This window comes from Myotis myotis, unplaced genomic scaffold (assembly GCF_014108235.1).
Source record: "Myotis myotis isolate mMyoMyo1 unplaced genomic scaffold, mMyoMyo1.p scaffold_m19_p_3, whole genome shotgun sequence".
NCBI lineage: Eukaryota > Metazoa > Chordata > Mammalia > Chiroptera > Vespertilionidae > Myotis > Myotis myotis.
This window is the reverse complement of record NW_023416335.1, coordinates 140,546,404-140,568,821: the sequence shown is the minus strand read 5'-3', so window position 1 is coordinate 140,568,821 and position 22,418 is coordinate 140,546,404. Positions and strand designations below refer to the sequence as shown.

General features: G+C 44.4%; 1 protein-coding gene across 1 annotated transcript in view; it reads right to left on the bottom strand.

Moving 5' to 3' along the window:
- Positions 1-6,590: 6,590 nt before the first annotated feature.
- E2F7 (E2F transcription factor 7) overlaps positions 6,591-22,418 on the bottom strand; it is a 38,029-nt gene continuing 22,201 nt past the window's right edge. Inside the window, exons 8-13 of the mRNA XM_036301643.1 lie at positions 17,858-18,043; positions 17,299-17,368; positions 13,571-14,078; positions 12,225-12,480; positions 9,882-10,303; positions 6,591-8,575 (exon numbers count right to left, since the gene is read on the bottom strand). Of these exons, the coding sequence (XP_036157536.1) occupies positions 8,405-8,575; positions 9,882-10,303; positions 12,225-12,480; positions 13,571-14,078; positions 17,299-17,368; positions 17,858-18,043 (1,613 nt within the window). The 3' untranslated portion in view covers positions 6,591-8,404. The remainder of the gene's footprint in view (positions 8,576-9,881; positions 10,304-12,224; positions 12,481-13,570; positions 14,079-17,298; positions 17,369-17,857; positions 18,044-22,418) is intronic.

Genomic DNA, 22,418 nt, shown 5'->3' with positions numbered 1-22,418 from the left:
CTGCTGTTGCTAGCTGGCGTCTGTTTCCTGCTTTTCCCAGCCTGACAGAACCACACGGTGTTCAGGTGCCCACCCCTCCCTTACAGAGTCCGTGGGCCCCAGTTCCGGGATCGTCTACATCAGCGGTCGCCAACCTTTCAGACCTCACGGACCACCAGTGGTCTGTGGACCACCGGTTGGTGACCGCTAGTCTACAAGGAATCAAGGTCATCCTATGTCCCTTGCCAGTAGTTGGTCCAGAAATGGACATGTGACATAATTTGGGCCAATAAGAACGGAGGAAAGATTTTATGGGGAACTCTGAGAAGGTCCTTTCTTTTCTAAAAGAACATTCAAAGGGTTCTTTTCTCTCTTCCACTGATCTTGGCTTGTGTGGGGTTGTAATTGCTGCAATCTGTGGATAAAACTGGCCTATGAACTAAGGCAGAACAAAAAGGTCGGAGTGAGAATGAGCTGGAGTCACTGTCCTATCTCTGTGCTTCAAGTGACGTTAGCCAACAAAGCCTCTTCTTATTTAAGTTTGCTTGAATTATGTTTTTTAAATACTTGCTGCTGAAAGTACCACACCTAGAGAATGGCAGGAAACGTATGAGGGGAGAAGCGGGCTTAGTTGACTGATTTTATTCTGAATCGACTGAAATTAATTTCTGCCACAAGGTAAAATAGAGGCTTAGAATAGGAATTAATTTCAATCACAGAACATATATAAGCAGTCCTTTGCACGGTTCTGATAAGCTTGCGTGTCAGTTACCATGGCTCAGTTAAATAACACCAGTCCCCAAGTGACATGGTTCAAATTTCAGTTCCTATGATATGATATATTAATTGTAAATAATTGCATAAATGTAGAAACTTCGCTGCTTCAGTCCACAAAACCCTACATCAGAAACGGTGCTAAGCATGACCAATGGCCAATCACGTCACGCCTTTCCAATCTTGTTGGTTGTGCACAGTCTTTTCATGCAGACAGCAAAGCATGGAGTGCTGTTGCCTAGGTGCTTCCCAGTGATAAGCACATGACCCATTAATACGGTGAATACTGTATTTTCCATCCGTGGTTGGGAATCCGCATGTGCAAAGGATTAAGTTAGATTTAAGTTATCTTTCCACTGCAAGGTGGTCGACACCCCTAAACCCAGCATCCGAGAGTTAACTGTCCTTGAAAGACAGAACTGGCCAACAAAGAGAGAGTGAAGCAAAGAAACAAAAAGTGATCATACTGCATAGACAAAAGTGTGGTGATTGCGGGCATGGAGGAGTGATGGAGGTGGAAAAGGTCATAGAGGGGTAAGTGGTGATGGGAAAAGAAAAGAAAAGAAAATTTAAATTAAAATGAAAACATTTACAAAAGTGATCCTACTGGAGGTGAACAGTACTTGAACATAAGTGGGGTTAGGAAGAAATAGTTGGTGGTGGGGGTGTTGATACTGCCACCATTTGAGAGATTCTAGTGGTAGACATGCAGTTAGAGAAACTAAATGAAGGTGAATTTATCAACTTAAGTGAGGAAAGCGATTGGGATGGAAAGGGTGGCAATGCCTCAGAAAAACTGATGCCTCCAAAAATTTTACACCAAAAGAACTCTTGGAGATATTTCACAGAATTGAAAGCATACAATTTGAAGCTGTCCCACACTTAGAAAAGAGTATAACAATTCATACATAACATGGAAAAGATGATCAGTACTTATCTAATTTATACAGTGAAAAGATGAGTACTGTTTAAACTATTATTGATAAGTTTTTAAATCAAGCTCCTTAATTCTCAATGTTTCTGATGTTTTACATTACATACTAAATAAATAGTAAGCATTTTTAATATTTTGACACAAAATATTAAAGATCAGAGAACAGTTGCAATTATGCATCCATGCCTTTGTACCAGCCATTCCTGCTGATGATCTTATATGCATCTTCCCAAACCAGTTCAAATGTTAAGATTATTTTGCACAGTTTCAGCTGGCTGTGCAAAGAGAGGGCTGCCTGTGTATTCAAGGCACACCTTTTTGAACACCTGTTTATGGTCTTAAAACTAGTACATCCTAAAAATTGGGTAGGTTTGCATGGACGACTCCTTCAACATTTTGTTAAAAGATTTTGCCTTAGCTTGATAAGTGGCCTGACTTAGGAACAAGTGTGCAGGACTGGGATATTGGGAAAATTGTGTTCTGGTCTCAGCTTTTTGATTAAGTAGCTGTATAATCCAGGGTGAGTCACTTAACTCCCTGGCTTCGATTTCCCCTCTATAAAATAAGTGAGTGAATATGATGACTTTAAGGTTCTTTTGGGAACTACATTTCTATAATTCTCTACCATTATATATTTTTAAAAAAATATTTTTATTGATTTCAGAGAGGAAGGGAGAGGGAGAGAGAGAGAGAGAGAAAATCAATGATGAGAGAGAATCATTGATAGGCTGCCTCCTGCACGCCCCACACTGGGGATCAAGCCTGCAACCTGGGCATGTGCCGACAAGGAATGGAACTGTGACCTCCTGGTTCATAGGTGGATATTCAAACACTGAGCCACGTTGGCTGGGCATCTGCCATTATTAAAGAGATAAAAATAGTGGAATGCTGCCCATCCCCAAAATTACTTCCATTTGCATGATAACAGTAAATGTTTATTGAGTGAATAAATGACATCAGTGGATGCACATTTTGTGGTGGGAATTGTGAATACAGATATAAATCATCTGTGGTCTCTGCCCTTAAGAAGCTAATATTGATTCCTTTTCTCTTCAGTGAAAATTAAACAAGTTTTAGAGGTTCATATAATGGATTAATTCATTGCTTTTCATGGTACCTTCTGCAGGACCTTGTAAGATACACGAAGAAAAAAAGGCCCATTATCAAACCAGTTACATTTATTTTGTATACAGACTATATTCTTCTTATGAATTTGTCTCCAATGAATCTTCTATTAAAACAGAATTAACTGTTTAATTTTGTTAAAGCAGTTAACTTTGCTTTACCAGAATGACCCACATTTGAGTCTTTCAGGGCAGTTGGGGAGACTGGATGCTTGCCTAGAAGGGCCAATCACACTGAAAACTGCCAGTGGGCCGTTTTCAAAAAAGGATTTAGATATGAGATAACAAAACAAAGCTATTTTAGTTTTAGGTATAATTTCTAAATCTCAGAATCATTTTTCAGGTAAAAAGGAACATTGAATCAACCTGATTTTAACACTAAAAATAAACTAATAGCTACCAAAATTTATTTTTATGAAGATGAGCTATTAAGTGCCATGACAATCACACAGGAGAATACAAATCTTGGACAATGTTAGTTTGTACCTGTTTTCACAGGCTGTTAAATGTGAGCTTGGCCCCGGCACCACATTAGAGTAAATGTTACATCCCAGAGAGTTGCAACTCATTACATCACTGTTGAATCCCTTCACCCTCAAGGCCTGGAAGGTTCTGAGCAGAAGGATTTTGTGGAGATTGCTTTGGAGGCTTTGCTGTGGTTTCTCACCTCTGCCTCCTTAGAGCCAGCCCGGAGAGGGAGGTGCGGGCTGCTGCTTGCCTCCCACCGCTTTCCTGCAAATGGAGGTGTGTTCTGGTGTGACCCTGGCCTGGGGGTCTGGGGGTGTGGGTGTGCGAGCAGCTTTAGCACTGAAGGAAGAGGCTGCTGAGTTTGGCTGGGCCTTTTCTCCAAGAGTCAAGGTTCAGGACACGGATGTGGGCTGTGGTAGAGCAGCCTAGGACGGTTCTCATCCTGCCCAAGAACCTACGACCTTGCTGGGGCTAGAAATGTAGACAAGTGCTCAGTGGAGACACAGGACCGTGCCCTCCTCTTCTGTACGTGAGCGCCAGGGCAGGAGTTTTAAATACTGCTCCCACACATGAATGGAGACTGTCTCTGTGGCTTGAAATGACTATAGAACTTCTATGACTTACAGTAACCAGGTAAGTCATAGCACCTAACCTAATATTCACTCCAGGGCGAGTGGGTTAACCCACTGACCTAAAGAAACTTAGAGAGATGCCGGGAGACAGATCAGAGCTGCTTTCACGATTCCTCCATGAGCCCTGCTCGTTCAATGCACGGCTCACACCGTTAAAGTCAACCAAGACGGGGCACATATGATACTGGCAAATGCCTGCAATACAGCAAGACGCTATTATAATGCAACACCCACTACATATGTGCCCGTGAACCCCTAAGCCTGGTGCTGTGAAGAACACATTGGCCGTGGTTTAGTTTATGTGTCTTGTGAGACTAGGGACAGGGGCAAGAAGTGACATGTGAGAAGAGGTCACAGTACAAGGGAGGCACAAGCTGACTCTGGCCAAGGGGCAAGCCCTATTATGGGGTCCCGTAGTCCCTCTGTCCACCACTTTGGGGGCTTCTACTGGGTACCTCGCACTGGGCTGGATATTGCGATTCTAAAGCTGTTGTTTTCCCTGGCACCTCACAATCTAGCAGGGGCGACGAACAACAATGTAACGAATTGACTCTGGAGGTATAATGAGTTAGTGTAAATCAGAGTAAGCCTGCTGGGAGGTTCATTTAAAAGTGAGGGTTAGCCAAAACCGGTATGGCTCAGTGGATAGAGCGTCGGCTTGCGGACTGAAAGGTCCCAGGTTTGATTCCGGTCAAGGGCATGTACCTGGGTTGCGGGCACATCCCCAGTAGGAGATGTGCAGGAGGCAGCTGATCGATGTTTCTCTCTCATCGATGTTTCTAACTCTCTATCTCTCTCCCTTCCTCTCTGTAAAAAATCAATAAAATATATTTAAAAAAATAAAAATAAAAGTGAGGGTTAACAGCCGTGGCCAGTGTGGCTCAGTTGGTAGGGCACTGTCCTATGCACTGAGAGGTCAGAGGCTCCATGCCCAGTCAGGGCACATGCCCGGGTTTCAGGGGCTCCATCCCATTGGGGGTGTGCAGAGGCAGTGGATCGATGTCTCACCCTCATCGAAGTTTCTCTTTCTCTCTAAAATCAATAAAAAGTGAGGTCACCTGGCCAGTGTGGCTCAGTGGTTGAGCACTGACCTATGAACGGAGAGGTCACAGGTTTGATTCCTGGTCAGGGCACATGCCCGGGTTGCAGGCTCAATCCCTAGTGTTGGGCGTACAGGAGGCAGTCCATCAATGATTCTCTCTTGTCACTGATGTTTCTCTCTTCCTCTCCCTTCCTCTCTGAAATCAATAAAAATATATTAAAAAATAAAAATAAAATAAAAAGTGAGGGTTAACAGTGGAATTTGGCTTTAAACTAAAGGTGGGCATTTGCTAGACTGAGAAACATTTAGCCTTTGGTCTGCATTCACTGTGATCCTTAATATTGCATACGCATGAGTATCATCTGGAAGCTCCAGACCTCCAGAGAGTCTAACTCAGATGGCATTCCAAAGCTTAGGAGCACTGGCCCTCCACCCTCCCAAGATCCCATGTATTCCTGACACAGTAGGTTTTGGCATTTGGGAACCACCAGAAGGTCTCAGCAAAAGATGTGACTTGGGCTTATGAGGGCCTGTTGGCTACCCTGCACCTGGTCATGGTTTTCCTGAAGACGGCACTCAAAAAGTCCACCAAACAAACATAACTCACATCTCTTTGTTTTTATTGCTATTTTATAAGGCCTAATATTTTTCTAAAAAAAAATCAGTTTACATGTAGTAAGTTACAAGTAAACAGCTATAGATAACATAGCCATTAGAAAAAAAAAAGAACTAAGAATGAAAACAAAAGCAGTAAGCAGCAATAAAATTAACACCTACATACAACTAGCAGTGCAATAAGATAAGCAGAAAGCAGCTTTACCTGGAAAGAAAAAGTGATTTAAATACAGAAATAGCACCTTACAAAAAGGAATTGAGACATGTAAACGTGGTAGGCCGATTCAAGTATAAAAGTTATACCCCCAACTCTTGTACCAGAATGAAAGGGTTTCACAAACCCTGGACAGTGTAGGGCACACACCCTCCTCAGTGCCAACTCAGAGCTGCATTTCCTTAGTAGGATCACCAATGATTGTTTTTTTCTTTTACTAAATCATACAATGACAGACTCAAGATTGCCACTGCTGCGTCACGGCCCCAAACACCCAAGTCCAGCTCAGCAGCGTCACTGAGTTGGTGGCTCTGTAAGAAACAGACGCATCATCAGGACAGAACCGCCATGCGTTGTTTCCACACGTCACACAGCCACCGTATGACGTGGGTACTGAATACAAAAGGCACCTGTTCTTAGTTTTCTATCGCTAAGTATGGTCACAGAATCGTGATATTCCCATTTATGGGGTTACTTCCTAACACCCCTCAAGAACTGTGAATTTTCCAAGGTTTATGTGGTTATATCATGAACAGAATTTTTTTTAAAAAAAGATAGTAAAGTTACAGTGAGGAACATCTAAGGACAGAGGAGATAATCAGTCTATGTTTTGATTTAAATGCAGACCTCTTGAGTGAAAATATTTGGGGAGAGTCTCCAGCAGGGCAGCTCTGACCTGCATCCCCCTGTGCAGGTTTATATCCGAGTCCTGAAAAGGGCCTGTTTTCATTTGTTCCGATAGGGATCCCATCATATCCGTTCAAGGTAATCATTACCATGCAATGGTGGATGACTGAACATTTTTATCTGTTGAATTCCAGAGAAGGTTGTAAAAAAGGGGAAAAATAGCATCTTGTAAACTTTAAAAGTTTAGTGTTAGTAAAATTTTATATGGTAGCAAATTTACTTATTCTAACTACCTACTTTTAGTTTAAAAAAAAAAAATCTTATGGGGGTATTAAGGCTAAAAATATCCGGTAGTTAATATAAAGCTACTTTACACAGACTCCCAGAGTCTCTTAAATTAACATTTTTATTCTTTCATATAACATTTTATTGGGTCCAAAAATAAAAATAAAATAAAACCCTAAACCAAGACTCCAAATCCAAGATAGAAATTTAAAAAAAGAGAAAGGAATGAAGAAAGAGGAAGGGAAGGACCCATTTATTCTGAAGAAACAGGAGTGAGGTTAAGATCAATAAATTTAGGCATACAAAGATCTCGTCTGGCTATGTACCGAAGCCCTGAAGTAATCCGGGTTGACAAAGGGAGACTGCATGACAGCTTCCCAAATTGCAGTCACGCTGAACTATAAGCCCCTGTTTTCACGTGCTTGCTCTGCGGTCCTCTAAACATAACTCTGGTTTGAATGCTCTTGGGTACTCAACAACCTGTGTCCACTTTCCTCTCACCCTTCCAAACTGAAGACAAAACGTAAAGGAAAAAATAATCACCTATTGTCCTATTATCAGTTTCTACATTAATTCTTCAGAATTCTACCAAAAGGTCCTATTCAGATTCCAATTTCCCATACAATTACTTCCCACCCCCCTGATTTACTCAATGAAGAGCAATTGTTAGAAGGCATCCAGACCTGACATTTAATATTTAAATAATAAAAAAAAAGAACCCCACAGGGGTATGTAGTGAAGGACAGCGAACACAGTAAGGTTTTTTTTTTTGGTCCACAGTTAACTGAGAGAAGCAGCGGTTCGGCCGCTGTAGTTCATCGAAGCTCTTGTGCCCAGACAGGGCTAGCACATCCGTTGTAGCAAGGTGTGCCATTCACAGTTATTTTGGTCTTGACATTCTGTCATGTGTACCAACATTATCCACATTATCTCTAAGTTGTAAAGTAAGTGCAGGGCAAATTATAGGGGGAAAGCACAAACATTCAAGTCGTCACACCCTGAAGAGCATGTTTTGCTGTACAGTGGGGCCTTGACTTACGAGTTTAATTCGGTCCGAGACCGAGCTCGTTAAGGAGCTCGTTAACTCAAATTACTCTATCAACTCAATGCAAAAAATCGGCCGAGAGACAGCTGGTATCTCAAAAAACTCGTTAGCCGGGACATTCGTAAGTCAAGGCCCCACTGTACTTGTAAACTTTTTGCACTAAGTCCCATTCCGGGAACACAATAAATAACACGGTAGGATTCACCGTAGCTGTCTTCCTGATGAAGCCTAGAAGCCTTAGCTTTTTAATCTGCAGAAAGGAAGGCTCTCTCACCACAGATCTACTCAGGGCGAGTGGAAAGACACGTCAGGGACACTCACCCTGGCTAAGTGCTGGACAGGCCCCACCTTTAGGGAAACCACAGGCTCCAGTAGCCTGTTCCGATCTACTTCGAGCAAATAGAGAATTCTTGGAGCAGGAACACAAGTCAGCGGGCGCTTTCCCTGCGACACCAGGCACAGAGTCTGGGCGCTAATGGGTACTAAACGCACAATTAGTAACAATGACTTTCAGGAGAATAGACGGTGATGGGAAGTTAACGTGAGGACCAGAGGGTGAAAGGCGCGATGGCGTGCATTCTGCTTCGCTCCAGCGCCAGGACCTGACCCGTGACAGACAGGGAAGCTCGGGCGGTCTGAGGCACGCCATCGGGCAGAGCACCCGGCTAGTGGGCACCGCCGCTGGGTATTTCAAGTCTCCGCTGCGCCGAGCTGGCGCTTTGCGACTGCTTACTCTCTCTTCTCCTAAGGACCCGGTCTCCAAGGCTGCCGGGCGTCTTGAAGAATGTCTCACAATGTGTGTGTCGGGTGCTCTTGGGGGTCCCTGGAGTCGGGGACTACAAAAGAAAAACAGAGTAAATAAAAGCAGAAGGGAAGTCAAATTGTTCTCCGTCTCTAAACTGGAAGTCCTGTGTCATTATGGTCCCTAAGGAGACGGTCCCTCCTCTTTGCTTTTCTATCACATTCATGCGACTTATCTCCTCAACACTTATCACAACTGGAAATTAACTTATCTTGTGTGCAGAAAGGCAGCCTAACAAAGAATTTATAAGCGTGGCACCTGGAGCCAGGGCCTGGGCTCTGCCATAATTAGCTGTGTGACCTTGGGCAAGTGATTTAACCAGTATGTCCCCCAGTTTCTTCATCCATACGATGGGGATGATAAAAGTACCGACTTTAGAGGTTGTAAAAACTGAACAATAAAATACTGATAAAGTACTTTAGAGCATGCCAAGCAAACAGTAAGTATGTGTTTCTTGGCTCTTTTTGTTTATTGATATTTACCCTCTCCTGTTAAATGTTAAACATTTATCCCCTTAACAAGCTCTAGGAGGGCAGGACTATTATCTTGTTTACTGTTAAACCCTCACTGCCTAGGTCAGTGCCTGGCACATAACTGGTGATCAAAAAGTATGTCACGTTGTAATAGCCTTGTTTAAAAACTACCATGTTTATTTCAACGTCTACTAAACTTCTGGGCCTCTGAATAAAATGTTTAAAATATTTTTTTTTGCCGCAACATAACTCTTTCTTTTGGAGAGAAAGCACTCTGAAAAATGCTTAATGCATGAAAGGAATTCAACAAATACTTATTGACTAAAGTATAAATGGAGTTTGGGGGAGAAATATAGTTTGATTAATTTATATTAATCATATACACTTATAAATGTACATTTGCCTCTATTCTGAGTGTGTATGCATATAGATGCCTCCTAAACACTGCATTTTAAGAAATGACAGGTGCTAAAAATCTTTGTGTCAGTATCAAGACTTCCAAAGTTTCTCTTGTTTCTGCACAATTAAAATTCAGGGTGGTCTCCTTTATGGACCTAATGAAATGAAAACTTGGAGAATCTGAACATTCAGCATTCATCAAAAATTTACCCAAACTAAGCCTAAAATAATTTCCTCTAATTAAAAACAAATAATAAACATTTTTGTCTTTAAAGCACGGATCTCCTGCCATAGGCCTTTGTACTTTATAAGCAGGTAATGGGGTCTGTAGGGGAAGCTGGGAGAACCTCACCCGGAGCCGCTGCCCTGCAGTCAGGTGACTAAAACCAAAGCTGGTGAGATGCAGGCACCCCCGTCCCAGAGCGATGAGCCTTCTTGTGCAAACGGAAACAAAACTTCAGGGCTCACCTGCTGTAATTTCACTACAGAGCCTGGGTGTCCTTCGTACACTGGGGATGTGGGCTGGGTGGCGTTGTGGGGTCTGGACATCACTGGACTCTGGTTAAGTGAGTGGGGACCCTGAAGCTGAGGGTCTGCCGGAGAGAGTGTTGAGGAGTTTGGGTTAACCAGGGCTGCAGGGCCGATGAGAAGATGAGGCGTTGATCCGAGGCCTGGCAAGCGGAAATTCCCAGGTCCCATGTTTGGGACAGTGCCAGGAGCAGGGGAAACCGGCCCAGCCATTGTGGGAGAGTAGAGAACAGGAAATGGGCCCAGTGTCGAAGATGGTAAGACCATGCAAGGGACACCAAGGGGTGGCAGCTGACCCGAAGGTGGTCTCATAGCATGAGGGGTCTGGCTACCAGGTAAGAGCACATTGAGACCATTTAATCCTGAAACAAGCAGAACAAGGCAGAAGTCAGAATGAAGGTCCCATTCAAGCTCAAATTCCTCAGGGCACTTGCAAATGGGAGCCCCCAGTAAATCAACCCCACCTGAGCAGTCAGCCCCTCCCCATTGCCCTCCCAGCCTCTCCCCTGTGTCCTCCCAGCCCCTTCCCTGTGCTCTCCCAGCTGGCACTGCCTCTTTGCAGCAGCAGCTCTGGCTGAAACCCCCCACATTTCTGTGTGAGAACTGGGTGGATGCCTGTGTCTCCCGTGGGGGATTTCAATGTGAACACCACTGCACTGAAATGGAGGAGGAATGGAACTTGGATGGGAAAAACTGTATCTTTACTTCTATGACCTGTAGCTGAAATTTATATTTCCCTCAGTTAAGATCATGGGCAACACATCACAACAGTGTTACTACTACCTTGACTTTGTCACTAGAACAAACACAGATATATTCATAGAACATCACAGCTATGGCAGATTTCTGAAGACTGTTACGCTCATCACAATTTTGAAATTATGAGAGTATTGGATTTTTTGTCACATATTTTTATTACTATAATTAAAAAACATTTTTCTAACTGTATCTATAATAATAAAAGCATAATATGCTAATTAGACCGGACAGCCTAACGACCTTTCGGACATCCTTCCGGGTGACCTTCCGGATGAAGCCGGGGCTGTGAGGGCCGAGCCGCTTGCAGGAATTTTGTGCACCGGGCCTCTAGTTTCCATATAATTGGCTTCCTTTATAATCCTTGTGTTCTGTGCACTTGTAAGTGTGCTGAGGAGGAATCCCTGGGCTGTACCACAGAGGCAAAGGCCCATGGCCGTGTCTGGGTTTTGTTCAATATATCTGTAACACTGAGAATCACGTTTAAACTCTCACAAAATACTTGCTAAAGGAATAAAGAATGTCTTCTAGAGGAGTGAATAATAACCAGTTCCTACCTACCTGTGAAGTGAACAAGGACTTGAGGAAAATCAATTTAAGTCTTTTTCCATCCAGAGCAGCTTCATGTACTCTGTGCATATCTAAATTAGGTGTCTATTATATTTCAGCTTTACTTCAAAATGGTAACAGCATTTATTGAGTCTTACTAAGTGTCAGACACTATTATTCTAAATGCTTCAGATGTATTCTCATTGAACTGAATTTTCACAGCACCCCTCCCCCCAGGAAGCAGGTGCTGTTGTGATTGCCGTTTTACCAATGAGGGTGGCTGCAGACAACAGGGGGCTTTCACACCCAGCCCTTCTGCTGCAGCCCTGCCACCTGACCAGTCACAGGCTCATCCCTCTGGACATTCAAGAGATCAGCACACTAGGGGCACACAGTGGCCAACTGGCTCACACTGTCACACTGAACCAAAGCCAGACTCAGCCGAATTATAAAAAAGAATCATTTTTTGAATTTGTTGTGCCTTTTAAAATTTTAAATCCTCACCCAACGATTTTTTTATTGATTTTAGAGAGAAGAGGGAGAGAGAGAAACATCGATGTGAAAGAGAAACATTGATTAGTTGCCTCCTGTAGGTGCCCCAACCAGGGATCGAACCCACAACCTAGGTATGTGCCCTGACCAGAAATGGAACCCACAACCTTTTGGTATATGGGACAAGGCTCCAACCAACTGAGCCACTTGGTCAGGGCTATTGTGCTTTTTTAGTAAATAAAGTTTAATACATTTTTATTAAAAAAAAATCGCTTGCGTAATTATTTTCCCATTAACCTGGAGGTTGGCAAAAGTCTAAGCAGCCTCTCCCTTCGTTTCATCCGTGGAGGAAACAAGAGGGCTGAGAGTAAAATGACTGAGGCCCATCAATGAACTGCTTTGGTCAGGTGACACGGAACAAGATTTAAAAATCCAACTGATCGTCGATTACCCCAGGGGCCTTCGGGACATGACGACATCCCTTACCGGCTGGTGGCTGCACGTAAAGACACTGCAGCAAAGAGGGCTCGGTGGTGCCTTCATTTTCTTGCAAAGGCTTTTCAGTCTCTGTGTTCCTTGGAAGACTTCCCCACTCGGAAGAAACGAAGGCATGTGCTGGAGCTTTTCCCCAAACGCCCCTTGCAGCAGGCAGGTGGCTATTCAAGGGCATGTCTTCAAGGAACACAGATGCCCTGTTACCCCGCATCTTGGGAGAGGCAACATCTGAGGAATCTGCGGATTTCTAAGCACAACCAAACCAGGAACCAGAAAAGCAAGTCAAAATCCCAGCAGCAAATCTTAATAACAGCTTTACCAAAACAACTAGCATAGAACAGGAAGGTCAAACACAGCTGTGCACAACAGTGACTTGTGTATGTCTGTTGTCTCAGGCACGTTTTAGGAATGGCCTGAAAATCAGCGTCACGCCTCAAGCATAGAAATGGCGGAGATTTTCATAAACGGGAAAACGGGCCATGATGTTCAGATTGTGCAATGTGTTTCTGAGCTGCCGGCACAGAAAGGGTGATGATACCACAGTCTTTGAGGGGCCTGATAAGAATTGCGGGGAGGCCCAACGCTGTCTTGGTTATCTAAGGCACATACCAGTCAGTCTTTCATTTCTGTTCTGCAACCCACACTACATACACACTTAGGAAAATTTGCCCCGGCAGCAGAAAGGGCCTTAATTAATGAACTGATTCCCATGAAGGGTGCCCAGCTGACCCACTACAACCCGCTGCAGTGCCAGTGCTCCTGCTGTCTGCGAGCCTCACTGGTCACGCCTCATCAACCTCTGCATGGCCACTAAGCCGGAGACGTGGGCAGCTTCTGTGTTTGCTCTTTTCACTCTGTGGGCAGGGAGACGGGATCTCTGAGCAGAGATGAAAACTGACCAAGCACAGGCTCTGAAAGTGAAGTAGCGTCCACATTCCTGACTCTGGAACTTAGCTGAGTCCTGGATTAAGACGGTTTGATGATCTCAATGTATTTAAAACAAAAGGACGGCAACAAGACCGGGAGGAAATATACAGGCGTGTGAACAGTGGTGGTCTGTGTGGTGGCATTATGGGTAGAACTTTTCTTTAAACGTTTTGTCATTTTATACAAGGTGTGACTTTTATAAAAATCACTTACTTTTCTTATAGTACTACTTTACGGCAAGCCTTTTGGGGAAAGCTAGTTCAGGCCTTAAATATGCAAGTGGCCCCTGAAATACCCCCTATTCCAGACTCAGTAGCTTATTAACCTCAGTGTGTCCTCACTAGGAAGAAGCTCTGTTAACAGGACGTCCCTGAACACACCCACCCAAGAATCCACCGGGATGCCCTTACCTTGGGCATGACCAGGGACAGAGGGCCGTCTTCGTAGCCCCTGCTTTGTCTTTTAGCGGCCGGCTCCTCCTCCTCCTCCTCCGGCAGCTGCCTCTCCTCACTCAGGCGCTTCTGGGCTGCAGGCGTGGACCACAGCGCTGCGGCTGAGGCCTCTGAGCCTCTGCTGTCCCTCTCGGACCCGGGCTCCGGGAGCGGTCCCTCCCGCAGGCTTCCGCACAGCATGAACAGAGAGGTGGAGGGCACGTACAGCAGGGGCTGGCCGGCCAGCAGGCCTGGCTTCAGGCTCTCCACGTCTGAGGCCGCAGAAGCGAGGGAGACACCTACTTGTCTATTCAGACCATTCTGTGTGGAGAAGGCCTGCAAGTCCGTCTGAGGCCTTGCAGAAAACACCTGGTGGACTAAAGGATTGACACAGTATTCTGAGTCCACAGGGTGGACAGGCAAAGGAGCGGCGGGGTCCAGGCTGCTGGATGGAAGCGTCACCCCCTCCCCGTCCAAGGCTTTGCCCCTGTAATAAAAAGAAACAACAGGAACCACTGAGATACCACATTCTAACAACTCCCGACTCTACTTTTCTGAAGGGACGCACCAAAGCAAGAGTGGGGAATACTGCTCGGTTGTTAAAGAGTATTCCCTGAACACACATTAGGTAACCTAACCGCAGAGGCGGTGACCAGGTATAACCAGGATGGACGGTTGGTGGGGAGGAAGGAGAGCTGATGGCTGATGGGGGAGTCACTCTGGGAGGATCTCAGTTTAGAGCTAACACTGGCCCCTCAACTGCCTCTTCCACATCTAATAGTTATCAGTTACCCAGCAGGTACCCCTTACCAGGCACATGGGTACTACAATAATTAGCATAACGTTATAATACTTTACACAATTATAATAATACTACGGGCCCGGTGCATGAAGTTTTGTGCACGGTGGAGGGGGTGTGGGGGTCCCTCAGCCTGACCTGCACCCTCTCCAATCTGGGAGCCCTCTCCAATCCGGGAGTTTCTGTCTATCTTTGCAATCATATGAGCGAATTGTCTGAGACCCCAACCCAGTTTGGTTTGTTGCTCACAGAATAATAGAGGCATTTTTTTCCCTTTGCTTCATTGGTGGAGATTTCCTGGAAGTTTTAGGGTATCTTCCCTTTAATTTTTCCTAGACACTCTGATTTTACTTGTGTCTCTCATCTTTGTTTTCCCTCCATCCCCCACCGCAACAGTCACTTGCTCCAGGCTCACTTTGGTCTAGTGTCTAGGACAGTGGTTCTCAACCTTCTGGCCCTTTAAATACAGTTCCTCATGTTGTGACCCAACCATAAAATTATTTTCGTTGCTACTTCATAACTGTAATGTTGCTACTGTTATGAATCGTAATGTAAATATCTGATATGCAGGATGGTCTTAGGCGACCCCTGTGAAAGGGTCGTTCGACAGCCAAAGGGGTGGCGACCCACAGGTTGAGAACTGCTGGTCTAGGAGATTGGTCTGCCACCTGAACTACGATTCCCAGCATCCCTGGTGCCCCCCGAGCTCTGGGCTTCTGCTTCTGGTCCTGGGGCTGCCATAAGAACTACTATTCCCAGAATTCCTGGTGCTCCCTGCACTGGGAGCGACGGAGGGAGCCACAGCCCCCCAAGCCTCCGGCTCTCCTGCTCTGCTCTCCGCCCAGTGACTGAGGGAACCATGTCCCCCCAAGCTGCCAGCTCTCTGCTTTTGCTCTCTGCCCGGCACCTGTGTATGCAAATTAACCCACCATCTTTGTCAGGTTAATATGCATATCCACTCCTGATTGGCTGGTGAGCATAGTGAAGGGATGGTCAATTCACATGTTTCTCTTTTATTATATAGGATTAGTCACCACTCTCATTCCCCCTCTCCCCCCCTCCCTGTTTACTAGGGAACAAAACTGAGGTCCAGAGGGTAAGCAATCTGCCGAAGGTCACCCAGAGGGGCCTCTTGTTCAGTCACCGTGAGAGATCTGGGCTGCTTAAGAGACTGGACCAACTTTGATTTCAAGGATACATCCCATTCATCTCACATCCTCTGTGAGACAAATGAAGTGGGCAGTGAGTGAGGAAATACACTTATCTACAAAATTATTCTTTTCTGTCATTCTTGTCCCATTCTGCTCAGTATTACTATAGACTTTTTAGGCAACGCATTCAAAATCAAGGCCCATCAATATGTGAGATTATAAACATTATCTGGCCTTTTATACAGAAAAATTTCCAAATACTAAAAAACAAAAATGTTTGTATGTTCAGTATATTTTTGGAAATAGATGAGGAAACTCCTTTAGAAACCAGTAAACAGAGAACAGGGATTTCTGACTACCTTTTTGATGGAATCACTGAGACCTGGGTTGCCCATAATCTCACTGTCCACTGTGCTGCTGGGAATAAAATGGAGTGCTCCAGGCTGCAGTGCTGAGCGACTCAACCACAGCCCCCTCTGAATAAGCAACTGCTACTACTTAGCTCTGTGTCCACTGAGCACATCACCCACCTTCCTATGCCCAGCCGTCTCCCGTCAATCTTTCCATCTCCACCACTGTCACCATCATCTGAGAACCACGTGTTTCTGCAATGCCTCCTCCTGCTCTGGTAGGTCCTGCTGACTCACCGTTTACACTGCTTTCCACCTCTGGCTGCGCCAGCTCAGGCCTGCACCACAGAATTGCTGCAAAGGCTCTGCTCTGTGATCTGCTCACCTACTTCTAATCCCACCTGCTTAAAGCAGCCAGAATGGTCTTCCCTGGTGAATCTGCAATAGTCTGCACCACCTGTCTCCTAAATCCAAACCCTTCTACCTGGCTTTCAAAGCTTTTTGCCAACTTGGCCTACTTACCTCCAACACCCTAAGCTCTTCTTCTGAATGGTGTTTCCTTTCACTATCCTATTTGGGTAAATCATTATCATTAATCAGCTTGCTGTCCCTCCACTCCCTGACCCTTGCCTCAGAATCTGTTTCTTCCCACATCAGTCATTAAAAATGCCTCTTGTTCCTTCTTTAGCATTTCCTCTGATAATATGTGACTGCTGTAAAAGGAGAATAACAGTACCAACCTCAAAAGATTGTTATGACTAGCCCTGGCCAGTGCTTAGAGTGTCGGCCCATGCACCAAAGGGTCATAGGTTCAATTACTGGTCAAGGGCACATAAATGGGTTGCAGGTTCAGTGCCCAGCCCTGGTGGGGGCGCGTGCAGGAGGCAACCAATTGATGTCTCTCTCACACCGATGTTTCTCTCCACCCCCCACCCCCCACTTCCTTCTATTCTCTCTCTAAAAAAATCAATGGAAAAAATATCCTCAGGTAATGACTTAAAAAAAAAGATTGTTATGATTAGATGAGTTAATATACATAAAACTTTCGGATAAGTAACTGGCAGTCACATGTTACAATGATGACAAAGTGATTCATGGACTATGATGTATCATTTTTCAGTGTCACACTAGTAGTGATTTGTCTTTTGGGGGGGGGCATTTGTTTAATTTTTTCCCCTATAAGCTTTCATAGCTCAGGGGATAATTTTTTGTACTTTTGTGTCCCTGATGCTATATCATGCACACTGTTTTGCATAAAGGGAAAACTTACAAACTTTTTAATAAACAAATGGCTGACTTAGGAGCAAGATTGCTAAAAGTTATCTTTGGGAGGGTGGCATTTCAATTTAGTCCAAGTTAACATTCGGAAATAGAGAAGAATACACCTGGAGTTTTTAAAAGACTTACTGTGGCTTGTCTTCTATTTGCTGTTGGTAAATAGCTGCCAGACTTCCAATTTCTAGGAAGCCACCTGGTCCTATAAAAGAAAAGGAAGGTCTCAGAAATACAGCAAGGGATGTATACCTACCAGTTTTTTATAGCAGGACACATTTTCACATCTCAGGAACTCTAAGACTATCTCAAGTCTATTCTGGTTTTGATTCAAAGACAGACATTTTGAGAAGCTAGCTGTTACTGGTAAATTCAGGTCTCATCGAGAATTGGGAAGAAAAACAAAACAAATGTTGCTTTGTAAGTCGGATGCATTTTTGAGATGCATCAAACAGGCCATCCGTGGCAAGCTAATTGATCTTCCAGGCTGACTAGGATCAATATCAAGGAATAGGCCCATGGTCACACCCTGTGAAGTCACCAACTCTCTACCCCCAATAGCTGTCCCACTTCAGGGTAGTGAAAAAACAGGCAGGGCCTAGAGAGGTGACTGGATTTAAAGTGCCAGCGCGTGGATAAGGCCACGATGACATGGGCTGATGGAGTCCAGGGTTCAGCAAAGGCAGGTAGATACCTTGTTCTTCCCTGGAAGGGCTGCTGGGTCCCGAGTTCACTTTCCTGTGACTCCTCTCAGAAGCTGGAACTCTGTTGAAGGAGCCACGTCGAGCCAGCTTCTGTGCAGCACAGACGTGAACTTTGCTGTACATTTCACTTTTCAGTTCTGGTAAGACAGATGCAGCAACATCCACTAGTTCTTCATCTACAGAAACGGAAGATTTGGCAGTGTTGTTACACAGCTATCATTCCGGATAACTTTACCTTTTTAAGATATGGCTTGGAAAGCCTATCATTGTAATGGAGCTACCCTATCAATGAGAAACTCAGACACTCCAAGGAATTATATGAGCCTGTCTCAAACCCCAATTTCTTCTGCTGTACAATTCTTTTTAAGTTAGTGGAGGACTATAATGTGAGACTAACTCCATATATGTTCTAAAATTACCTAAACTGCAATAAAAGTAGAGCAAGATGTTTTTCACCCCAAAATAGAAGGGACCTAACATTTTAGATACTTTCTTTGGGCAGAGTATCAAAGCGAAGCCCAGCTATGCTCAGCTCAACGTGCATATTTTGAGGTTTTTAACAGTAATTGAAATCAGTCTCTTACGCTATAACTCTAAGGCAATAAATATAAAAATTTCTGGATTCTATTGCTTTATTATTTCTTATGCAGTAGGAGGCTCTGTTACCCAGTGACCAAGGGAATAAGGTCAACAGAAACCTCATAGTTGAAATGCTGCAGAATAGTAAGGATAATAAAGGGCTGGGCCCGAGGGGCCCATTTTATGCTTCAAGGAACCGATATGAAGTCAGGACAGAATTTCTACATAGAACCAGGCCTGTATTTCTAGGTAGAAATAGTCCCCATTGCTGTTGCTCAGACAGTTATTCCTACCCTGCTCTTCTGTGCTGTTTATTTCAGAGCTCAAAGCATGCCCATTTTAATAAGGCTGATTAAACAGACGGAAAGGTCCAGCCACACTTACAGTCTCTAAAACACACAAACATTGAAAAAGAAAATCACCTTTATGGGTTTCTATTTCTTATAACAAAAACACAGTAAATGTTCTTTTTAGAAATTCAGAAATTACAGAATCAAAAAGAAAAAAATGGGTCAAGACAATAACAGGGATCAGAGTTCCCCTCCTTCCTGAAACGAAACATTGGACAATATATATAAATCAACCAGTGGCTCTCACGACACTGAACATCAGGACATGAAAGACAATGATCCTTTAGAGCCAGGAATCAAGTGAGGTGAGCTCCATGACTGCCCCAATTCACTGCCTGGAGACTGTTTCCAGGTTGGGGTGCAGAGAGGGGGACCTTGAGAGAGCCTGGAAGTCTCTCCAGGTTGAGGATGGAGCTGGGAGGCCAGGAAAGCCAAGGCAGCTGGAGTTTGCATGGCAGAGTATTAGAGGAGAGCCATACAGGAGAATGCTGGAGATGGGTGGAAGGTGCCCCTCGGGTACTCAGTGGAGTACTCACACAGGTGAGAAAACTACCTAAGGCCAGAGGGAAAGAACCACTCAAAAGGAGCAGAAGGAATACTGTGTTGTTTCAACAGTGGGGACAATGTACATGCATATATATATGTTTTAATCCTCACCCGAGGATATTCTGTCATTGCTTTTTAGAGAGAATAGAAGAGAGAGGGAAAGACAGAGAGATACCAATGTGAGAGAAATACATCAATTGGATGCCTCCTGCATGACCCCCCGACTAGGGCCTCGGCTGGGGAGGAGCCTGCAACTGAGGTATGTGCCCTTGACTGGAATAGAACCTGGGACCCTTTGGTCTGCGGGCCAATGCTCTACCTACTGAGCCAAACTGGCTAGGGCTACATGCATATTCATTGTAGCTTTATTTGTAACAGCCAAAAAATGGAAATAATCCAAATGTCCATCAACATGTAAATGATTGAAGAATGATATAGCCATACAATGGAATACTTCTTAGCAATAAAAGGAAAAAACTACTGATAAATGCTACTACATGATTAATCTCAAAATAATTATGCCGAGTGAAAGAAGCCTGATAAAGAGTATAGGAGGTACAGCCTGTTCTTGTTGTTTGTGGTTCTCATGTTCTGTAAAGTGCGCAGGAACAATTAATTAGCAAACACTGAAGCACTGCTCCTAGAGGAAATACAGGGTTAGGTTCCTGCATGCTTCTGGTCACATTTTTGTCAACTGATCTACACATAACCCTGTTTTATGTGTTTCTGTTTAAAGACACCTTATTTAATACATATTGTTGATCCATCAGTTCTGAACTCATAGCAAACAGCACTAGAACTCATGTCTCAATGAAGCTCCTCTAAAATGTATTTTCTCTGTAAGGTACATCACTTAGAAACACTAGACAACGCTTTAGCACAACACTTGGGCACCATTTCAAACAGTGAAATCACCAACTCCAAGCACACAAATGTGAAACATGGCATTAAAAGGACCACAAAAAGGACACTTGTTTATAGTATGAGAGCTGAAACAAGGCAGAGCATTGTCCAGCTTGACCTCAGTTGGCAACTCAAACTTTCTGCCACTCTCTGCATATCTGTGAACAACTTAGAAAATGCTGCATTACTTTTGGAGTGACAAATTTGAGTAGATAAATTTGCAAATATGGAATCCAATATAATAAAAGGCTAATATGCAAATAGACCAAACGGCAGAACGACTGGTCACTATGACATGCACTGACCACCAGGGGGCAGAAGCTCAATGCAGGACCTGCCCCCTGGTGGTCACTCATGGCTCATGGCTGGCAAGCGCAGCGGTAGGAGCTTCTCTCGCCTCCGCAGCAGTGCTAAGGACCCCCCCTTGGGGGATGTCCAACTGCCAGCTTAGGCCCATTCCCTGAGGGGACATCCCCTGAGGGGTCCCAGACTACAAGAGGGTGCAGGCCAGGTTGAGGGACCCCCCTCCCCCCAGTGCACGAATGTCATGCACCGGGCCTCTAGTCAGTGAATAATGACTGTAGGTGACTCACTGATAAAATTTTTTATAAAATACAAACAAATCTGGAGTGAAAGAAAGCAGATCAGGGGCTTCCCCTGGGGAGAGAGGAGGGGAGGAAGGAAGGAAGTTTGAAGGGACAGAAGAGACTCTGAAGGGTGATAGGCTCACTGTCTTGACTGCGGTGATTATTTCACAGATGCAGACGATGCAAAAGTTTATCACATTGTAAATTTAACCACATTCCACTTATAATGTGCCATGATACCTCAATAAAGCTGTTAAAAGGAAGAAAAGCCATGACGGTGGAAAGGGAGACAGGAAAGAGACATCTATGAAGTTTAATTGTGAGGCACTGCTAATCAAGGAGTGAATTAAGGGATCAAAGGTAACTCGATGTTCCAAAATTGACAGCTGGGCTGATGATGAGGATATCAGTAGAAACTAGGGAATGCAGAACAAGGATCATATTTCTGAGGGTAGGTAAGCAGCTACTTTTGCGGTTCCTGACCTGGTTCCAAGCCCTCTTTCCCTCCTCAGATCAGAGCTCCCCCCAGTTGCTGTCCCACTGGTTATGCAAATACATGAACTCATTTTCTCAACTCCAGCTCATTTCCCCAACTACCTCATTTTCTGCAATGACACCACCATCCTTGAACCCCTCCTCTCTTTCAACCTATCTAAAGACTAAAGATCCCTTGTCACGTCAGTCTATGCATGTAGTACAAATGTCTTGCTTACCCTTTGAAGCCCACCAAAAATTCTGTTCCAACTGATCGTACTTCATGTCTCATCACTCTCTGCCCTATGCCCTCCACTCAGATCATGATGGCTGATCTCTCCCCGACACACCAGACTTGTGCTTAAGTATCAGTTCTTTCAACTAAAAAGCTCTCCATCCCTACAAAACCTACAAGTCCATCAGAACTTCACCCATATCCTTTGATTTCCTACAGCACCACTACCACCATGTATAGTGCTTGACTGTTATTCTAAGTTTCAAATGAGTGCTAATTATATGACTTCAGTAGAGGCTCATTAGCCAACGAAAGTGAGCAAGGCACGGATCTGGGTACTTAGGTAATCAAAGATGAACAAAAACCTCTTCTGCCCTCAAACCCATGGAGCAGGGACCACAGCATCACATCAGCATCACCAAGTACAAGAGCATAATACTAAAGTGCAGTAGTTCAGATGAGAGACTCTTTGCTCTGGGTGATGAGGGAAGCTTTATGAAGGAGTTGACATTTGTGACAGATCTGGAAAGGGGAACAGAGTATTTTCATGTCCAAGAGAAGAGGGCTTCACAGGTGAAAGGATGAAGAGAAGCCAAAGGCAGAGCAACAGAAAAGGGCAACGTTGTGTATTCCATGTAGGCACGGGTGGTGTGCTGTATGCAGCTTTAGTCTCTCATGGCACGTGCACAGTCCACACGCAGTAAGTACTTGCTGGGTGGAATTAGTTACATTAGATTTCAAGCGGTTTCATCTAGATCCGAAGTGAATAATGTGCTACAATGAGGTAGAGAGCTGTATCTTCTATAGGCCTGGGTTAAGTGGCAGGAATTTATGCCACTAACACCAAAATTGCAAGGGTAATTTAAAAATAATGTTA